General features: G+C 32.9%; 1 protein-coding gene across 1 annotated transcript in view; it reads left to right on the top strand.

The window, feature by feature from the left end:
* Window positions 1-3,063: 3,063 nt before the first annotated feature.
* Window positions 3,064-9,030, top strand: part of LOC106475433 (armadillo repeat-containing protein 8-like) — a 53,390-nt gene continuing 47,423 nt past the window's right edge. The window contains exon 1 of the mRNA XM_013936119.2: window positions 3,064-3,203. Within this exon, the coding sequence (XP_013791573.2) occupies window positions 3,177-3,203 (27 nt within the window). The 5' untranslated portion in view covers window positions 3,064-3,176. The remainder of the gene's footprint in view (window positions 3,204-9,030) is intronic.

Below are 9,030 nucleotides of genomic sequence, written 5' to 3'. Positions count from 1 at the left end.
AGGTATGAGGCAAGATGTGGAAGAATGGTGCAGGACCAGCAGTACATGTTGTGCTGATATATGGACCCAAGCATAAGGGACGTGCTCCAATGAAGTTATATCAAGTTGGTGCACCAATGGAAAGAGTAGCTATTGACATTGCTGGTATGTTGCCCCAAACTCGTGCTGGAAACAAGTACATTTGCGTGGTGATGGATTATTTCACCAAGTGGCCTGAGGCATATGCAATACAAAATCAGGAAGCTACAACTGTAGCTTCGGATATTAGTGATTTCTTCTTCAGATTTGGTATGCCACACGAACTGCATTCAGATCAAGGCCGTAACTTTTAATCAGCTGTGTTCCATGAATGCTGCAAGTTGTTTGACATACGAAAGACAAGGACAAAGCCACTTTATCCACAGTCTGGTGGGATGGTAAAAAGTACAATTGGACACTTGGACAGGAATTGGCAAAGTTTTGTAATAGCCGCCAAGATGACTGGGATGTCTTACTCCCTCAACTGTTGATGGCCTATAGAACAGCAGAGCATGAATCCACTGGATACACTCCAGCAAAGCTGATGTTTGGTCAGGAACTTCGATTGCCAGTGGACCTGATAACAGGACGCTCACCTTACGAAGAGTTGCCTGAAAATGTGTCAGAGTTCGTGAACGTGTTATCTGAAAGGATGGATGATATTCACCATCAAGTGCATTCAAACTTGAAAACTTCTGCTGATTCCATAAAGCTATATTATGATAAGAGATCTACTGAAGTCAGCTTTGTACCAGGAAACAAGGTGTCGTTGTATAATTCCAGGAAGACCAAAGGGAAGTCTAAGTTGTCTTCTCCATGGGAAGGCCCATATGACATAATGGATCGTCTCTCAGACGTGACTTTTCGAATAAAATGTGGTCGGCGAGGTAAGCCAAAGGCGGTGTATGCCAACAGGCTTTGGCATTATCACGGTCCAGGACATTTCAGTTGGAATGAAGTAAACAATGGAAGAAATGACGCTGCTGAAGACGTGTTACCTGAAAAAGCCACTATCGAAAAAGAAACTTTACCCGGTTTTAAGAAGGAAAACAGTGAAGCCGTGAATGAAGCTACTACCACTGATGTGACTGTTACCGATAATGGGACATTTCCTGATGAAGCAGATGAACCCCACTTGAAGCAGAAGCCAATGAGACAGAGACCAGTACGGAAGAAGATACATTCTGTAAAATTAAGAGACTTTGTTGCATTTTAATTTTGTGTTTGTAAATTCTGTACATTTAATTAAGTTATTGTTAATTGGTTTAATGTAAGTGGCTATTGTTCGGGACGAACGATACTAAGGAAGGGGCAGTGTTATTACAGCGGAAGTCACGTGACGCTGGAAGCATGCGCGCTGGAGTTTCTCGAATGATCATGAATTTGCCCGGCAGCTCGAGGGTGATCTAGATGCCCTCTTTTTTAGTATATAAGCCTGGCAAAGAAAGCCAGCTGCAGAAATAATTGAGTCAAGTGAATAGTAGTCACGGTAAGTCGATTCTGTTTCTGTAGTCGCATAGAGGGAAGTTATCGAGCTTGTGAATCGCTGTGATTTATAGCGTGTGTTATAAAAGTTATTTAGTTTAGAGTGACGAGGTATGTACTGACTGTGAAATTACTGTGTATTAAAAGTTGTATCGAGGAAGAATAATCTGGGTTAATCAAGAAAGGACTTGTATCGCTGAAATTTCTCGGATAGAATTCTACGGGAAATTAACAAACGGAGCAGATACGTAACAGCAGCTAATAAAGAATTAGTAAAACATGATCACAGTTTAGAAAAAAGACACTTCCATGAAATACACCCTATATCAAGGTTAATCATTTTTACTGTATGAAGAGGGGAGGGTGGATGTGGTGAAAAAGACGTCTAAGAAATTTGTATTACTAGTCATCTAATTAGGTGTTGGTGAATTTAACGTCATACCAAAGACCCCCAACAGTTTAATCTAAAACAAGATCTCTCCATACTGTATGTTTCGACAGAACATTGGCCTGACTTCTATCTGAAGAAGACAGATCAATATTCTGTCAAACCATGTAATATGTTTTCCCAAAATTAAAACGCTTTATTAAACTTATAAATCGTTGTTTGCCAACATATTTTTATATTAGCATAACATATTCCTTTACTTAAGTATTCACGTAACTAAAATAAATACCTAACAAGCAGAGTTGTACTCTCAAATCATGCCTTGTGTTAGTTTGCCTGACTTCTTTAGGAATATTTCTAACTCTTTATTTTTCTTTGCATGTTTTAAGCTCCCTGTTTATAATTTATTGTTAGTTCGAGAAAGCTAAAGTTTCTATTCTTATTCACTGAATTTATTATTTGCTACCCTTTACTTTTTCATTAGAAATTGTAGTTAAAGAAAGACAGCCAGGGGACAACTAGAACATGAAATCATGAATCGTTGTTTTTCACTGATCCAATTTATATTTGGGGGAGAGGGATTTAATTTAGTGGATAATAATAAAATCAAAGTGTTTTACGTCAGAAATTGGTATAAAACGGTCTTAAAATGGTGTTTTTAATAGTTCATTCCTAAAACTTTAATGTAAAATTTGTTTAAATATTTTACATACCTACAAATCTTTGTAATTGAAAGATAAAAAAATCTTAAAAAGTTATCATAAAGTATTACTAATAAATGACTGATACAATAATATTGTTATGTTAATGAATGCGTTACTATAAAATTTGCATAAATTTAGGTAAGATCATGAAATATAGCACCTGAGTTTTGCATTTATGTAAAATATAAGTTATGAGAGTTTAAAGTATTGTTATTGTCATAAATAAACATGACCTATTACTCCACAAAATATAACTTTATTTTTTACTTAAGCTAGCATTTCGCCATTACGGCTTCATGCCATGTTTTTGGAATAATAGATCGTGAGTTATTCATCATTTTAAGAAAATATAAGTTGATCTTACGTTAAAAAATTAAGCTTTTAACGAAATTGGTCGTACTTACATACTAGTTTACTAATTAACTAATTTTAAGATACTGAAAAGTTAATTTTTACTACACTAGAGGTGGCGCTGTACGTAGGGGAAGAGCAGACAGAGCGTTTTGTTTTCGAAAATAAGTGAAAGAAGCAACTGAAGAAAATTATATCATTATTAGTAAATATACCTAGAATATTATAAAATGGTGACTGTAATTCAGCCTTATATGGTAAGAAATTGTTTGTGCATTTTTTTTTCAGAAAGCATTGCAAAACATGATGAGTTAACAATAAATTTGCAGTGACGTTGGATAGGCTCCTAACTTAAAGTTAAGATTAAGAATTAGAAAGTGTTAAGGTACAACTTACAGCAAACTAACAAATTCAAAACAGAATGTACGGCTTCTGAATATTTTAAATTTTATGTTAACTTGTATCAAATTATATATTTTATGGAGCTTTAGGGACGCGAAGTTGTATACTGTTTTTTCCATCAAAATAATTTATATTTTAAATTTTAAAGTGGTTTTGATATGTTAGCGCCAGTAGCGTCGTGTCTCAAATTGTGGCCTCTTTACGAATGGGTGGAACGAACTACAAAATTTTATAGATTGAAATGTAAAAGAAAAGTTTTATCAAATGAAAGATAAAAAAGTTATGAAAAAAGTATATTCACAACTTCCAAGCTTTTAGTTTTAATTTTACATAAACAGAATTACAGCATACTGTTTGATCTAACATTTAACACTGCAACATGTTACTATTAGACTGGGTGAAACTTCATATCCTAATAATTAAAAGTTGTTTTTTTTTAGCTTTATTGTTTCTTTAAACCTAACCAATAAAATATTTGGGAGATTGGTTTAGGTTATGTAACAGGCTGTTTTGTAAAGTGTGAGTGTAATATATTACAGTTTATTGACTGAAGACTGGTAAACTACATAATCATATAATCTTTAAACATTTGTTGGATGTTGTATAACAGGCCACTTCATAAATAGTAATATTATAGCTCACTGAAATATATAATCACTATAAATATGTTTCTTAAGTATTTGTTGGATGACTATATGGATGTGCAGGCAGTGGTGTAACTACAAAAAAGTAATTGGGTTCCACTACACTTATTCCCTTTGTCAGCAAGTCTTAAGTTTGTCAAGCTCTTCAGGTCCCTTTTTGGCTCCCAGCATACTTACACCACTGTGTGCAGGTATGCATTTCATTTTGAGTTTTGGTTGGTATTTGTGTGTGGATAGCTGACCTTAATGAATCAAATGACCTTCTGTCACTTTGTTGTTTAATAGGCTATTTTATTATATGTTATAGCTTTCTAATTGAATATTATATTTATTTATGTCATTGTATCATTGGTTACTTGTCAATCTTGGTCGGCTTATGTGTATTGGACATCCATTGAAGACTGAAAAGCTCTTTTCACAACTTAATTACATTGTATTAATATTCATAATTATATATATTTAATAGTATGAAAGCCTTCAAGTAATAATCTTTAGGACTTTAATGTGAAAAGCAACAATTATTTTTGGTTTACATGTTTTCGTTGTTTTATTTGATGGATGCTCTTTATGTGTTTATTGTTTCAGAGTATATAATAAAGTGAAAATATGTCTTACTGGTTAACAGTATAAGTGACCTCAAATTTATTAAGAATATATAAACAAATAAGTTAGTGTAAATCAATTAATCCCAGTCTAGGTCCCCAAGTTTTAAGGTATAACATAAAAGCAATTTTTCATACACAAGACAACATCTAGACTGCATACTAGTAAAGTGGCATTCAATTATTTTCCACAGATGAAAAATTAATCTGTTACTTAATTCCCACTACTGAGTATATAGAGTATTCTACAGGTATTGATCATATGCATGAAGATAGGATTAATAAATAACAGTTTGTTTTATATATATAGACTAAATATCTGCTTGCAAGCAGGGGGGGGGTGTCTAAAATATTTACACATACTTGAAATTAGGAACCATACAATTAAAAATAATTAGGTATAACATCTAGCTTTCACTTGCCTAACAGAACCATCATATTTAACCATCAAATTAAAGACCCTTTTTTTTTGTTTAATGTTGTTCACTACGATCAGGGTCCACATACTGCATATTTTTGAGTAATTTTATGTTACCTGTTTCAAAACTCAGTGAAAAGAATTGATAGAAACATTTGGTAAAATCAGTCATTTATTATGTAAAATACATGGATGATCCCAACAGTAATTAGGATAAATTGTAATATTGGTGGTATTTTTGTTTAAAATTGGTGGATAAATAGTTTGGAAATATATTTTAATGTTCAGTTACATTTATATTACTTTTAATTGTCTGCCTTCTTGTATATCATTTGGTAATCCTAAGATGAACTTTCTTGTAGTTAAAGTCTTATTAAAATTGCAGAGGGAATTACCTAAAGATGCGAACCATGGTTTACTTTAGTGTCAAATGCTGCATTGTGATGATCTACATTAGTTGAGTTTAATATGTAATTTCTACTATGACCGACAGGTCAAGAATTTGGAGTATTTTATTGTAATATTGATTACAGAATAGGGCTTGCCATATTTAGAAATTAATCACAAGTGATATAATCACATTATGTAACAAATTTTGTTTATATCCATTCATTGCCATTTAATAGTTTCATTTCAGATTCTAACAGTAGTTACTGTTGGCATTAAATCAAATAAACCATAGTAATGTATTTTAATGTTCAATTATATTATTTTTCTGACATTCTTGTAGACCTTTCTGTCCATAAAGCAATGAATTTTAGCTGTAATTAAACTTTTACTCATATACAGAGGGCAGGGCCAGACTTAGACCCTTTGAGGCCCCCATGCAATATTACAATATTGGAGGCCTTCTTCCCAGGGTGATTTAAAATTAAGGCTCCCTTGGGGCTTGGGGTAGCTTGGGTTGCACCCCTCTCTAAATCTGGCACTGACATAGAGTAGAGTACAATATATTAAAATGATTTTGGAGTCTGACCATGGTGTCATGTGTAGTCATGCTCTATTTGATAATCGTTAACTCAACTGATCGCTAAGAATCAATTGACATCAAGTAAAATGACTGACTAATCGAAATTACAATTAAATCAATTAATGTCATGAAAATAATCAACTAATCAAAATTAGTATACCTGATTATTACTGCTTTTGAATATGCTATCTAACTCTTATCCAAATAATACCACCATGACTTCTCATTATTACTTGGGAGTAATTCAAGGCTGTTCAGCTTAATAAACTAGTGTCATGATTCGCATAAATAATCAACTAACCAAGTTAGTGTTTTTGATTATTCCAACTATCCCAGAATCATGTTACAATAATCAAATAGTTGATTATAATTGATTAATGGGCAGAACTATTGTCAAGATTCTTTACTCAGCTCTAGTCCTGTTGCTTCAAGCTGATCCGTATTCCTCTCTTTTTCCAATGCTATTAAGTCCAAAGGATAACACTATCTAGAAAATTCTGAATCCCCAATACAAACACATCTTTACAATCTGAGTGTATAGACATTTTGTGTTGGAAAAGGCTGTTCCATATATGCCCCTTCCAATCTCAATCAATTTTTGGTGTCATCATATTACCTATGAAATGTCAAACAATATTGAATTGTAGTTCTGATACATTATGTTCAACAGTGACTTTATATCTGATAAAGAGCCACATAAAAGACTTGTAAAAAATTATTTCTGTAGGTGTGGGGGATAAGTTAGTTAATTGGATAGAAGAGTGGCTGGATGGAAGAAAGCAGAGGGTTGTTATAAATGGAGTTCAGTCAAACTGTATTAATGTCACAAGTGGGGTACCTCAAGGTTCAGTCTTAGGATTTTACTCTTTTTGTTTTACATAGGGACATAGATGAAGGAATTGTGAATAAATTACTTAAACTTGCTGATGATATTAAGGTCTTGGGTGTTACTAGCTGTGAAAAGGATGCTGCTGCTTTTCAAAAGAATTTAGATCATTTAATGAGTTGGGCAAATAAATGGCAGATGGATTTTAATTATAATAAATGCAAAAGAATGCAGGTGTGTTATCATAATTTGAATTATAAGTATACTTTGGATGGGAATAACCTTAACAGTGTCATGAAGGAAAGGAACCTTGGTGTAATGGATGATCAGTCTTTTAAACCATCCATACTGTATTCAGTCTTGGGCTCCTTACCTTAGGAATTGAATTGTTGGAAAGGATTCAGAGGAAGGTTACTAGAATGATGCCTTGGATGAAGAGAGAGAGATTGAAATTTTTGAAACTGTTTTCTTTTGAAAAAAGAAGAGTTAGAGTGGAACTGATTGAGTTATTTAAGATTGTAAAGGAAGTTGATAGTGTTGATGCATCATTTTTTTTTCATACTTAATGGCAGTATTGAATACAAGTCTAAAAAGGTTATAATTCCATTGTATAGGTCACTGGTTAGGCCACATTTGGAGTATTGTATTCAGTCTTGTGCTCCTTACCTTAGTAAGGACATTGAATTGTTGGAAAGGGTTCAGAGGAGAGTTACTAGAATAAGATGGCGGGTTTGTCATACAAAGAGAGGCTGAAATCTCTCAAACTGTTTTCTTTTGAAAAAAGAAGAGTTAGAGGGGATCTGATTTAGGTTTTTAAGATTATAAAGAGAATTGATAGTGTTGACGCATCATCTTTTTTCATATCTAACAGTGAGAATAGCAGGACTAGGGGACAGAAATATAAATGTTGGCAAGGTAGGAGTCATCTTCAGCTAAGACAGTTTTATTTTTCTAACAGTGTGATTTGCCTCTGGTATAGGTTGCCTTCAGATGTTGTGGATGCAGTAAATTTAAATGAGTTTAAGAGAAAGCTTGATAACTATATGAATAATAAAGGCTGGCTTTAGGATTTTCTACAAATTTATTTATTTAATAGCTTTAGTTTAGAGGATGGGACTGCCAAGAGGGACCAATAGGTCCCTTGTTGTCTCTAAACATTGTTATGTGTTAGTCACATGACTTGTTGATTTATATATTCAAATTTATTTTAGTAAATGTAATGTAATGGATGTTCTTGGATATAAATATTGTAACACAATGTTGTATTTTCTGCCATTATTTTATTAATTTATATATACCATAAAATGCTTGAAAAATGGTTTGGCAATTAAGTATGATCCAGAACTAGCAAAAAGGGAAAATCTATAAGATAAGAAAACAAAAATGTAATATTATTAAGTATAATATGTCAGGAAAGTAAACAATATTAGCAGAAAAATTTAATGATGTATTTGGTGTGTATGGCAACAGAAAGCTATACAGATTTACACTTCTATAACTAGAATAGAATATATCTATATTCAGGAATGTTTTTGAAAACTTTTTATGTATTTTTTAAGTAGCTAATGTCCTTGTAAATAGAATGTAGGTACTTTTGAAATTGATCAAAGGCCTATGTTATAAAATTGCAATGGTCTTTCAAGAAAACTCGTACTCATCAGGCTGAATTTCTCTGTGTCCTTTCTCCTAGAGTATGAGTTATGCAGAGATTTGTTCAGGTTGTTATGAACTGAGAGTTAATCTATATTTGAAGAATGATGAGGATGATATCTGATATATTTATTCTAGGATTGTGGGATACCAAAATGTATACAATGGAAAATGAGGCTTTTAGCACAAGACACAATAATATCACACAAAGGCAGGTTTGCACCTGACTCCACCTTTCACACTTGACTTTCATCCACAACAACTCAAGCACAAGTTGGAGGAACCCCATGACATTACCTGATTTTTCAACAGAAAAGATATCCTTCTATTTCTGGAGATCATGAGCTGTCTTTTCTTCATGAAAGTGCAGTTATTTGCCAATTAATGAATCTAAGTCCTGGGCAGATCTAGAATAAGGAAAAGTTAGATATATTTACTTGAGCAACTTTCTGTGTCCAAGCTAAAATGAAAGAAAATACACAAATTTTGAAAAATTTACATGTTAACTAAGGGAATTAAAATGCATTGTACTATCCTGTACCACACCAGCAGCCACTTTTCAAATTTCTTTT

This window comes from Limulus polyphemus, unplaced genomic scaffold, assembly GCF_000517525.1.
Source record: "Limulus polyphemus unplaced genomic scaffold, Limulus_polyphemus-2.1.2 Scaffold147, whole genome shotgun sequence".
NCBI classification, from domain to species: Eukaryota; Metazoa; Arthropoda; class Merostomata; order Xiphosura; family Limulidae; genus Limulus; species Limulus polyphemus.
Note: the sequence above shows the minus strand (reverse complement) of the source record. Positions and strands in the feature narration are given on the sequence as shown.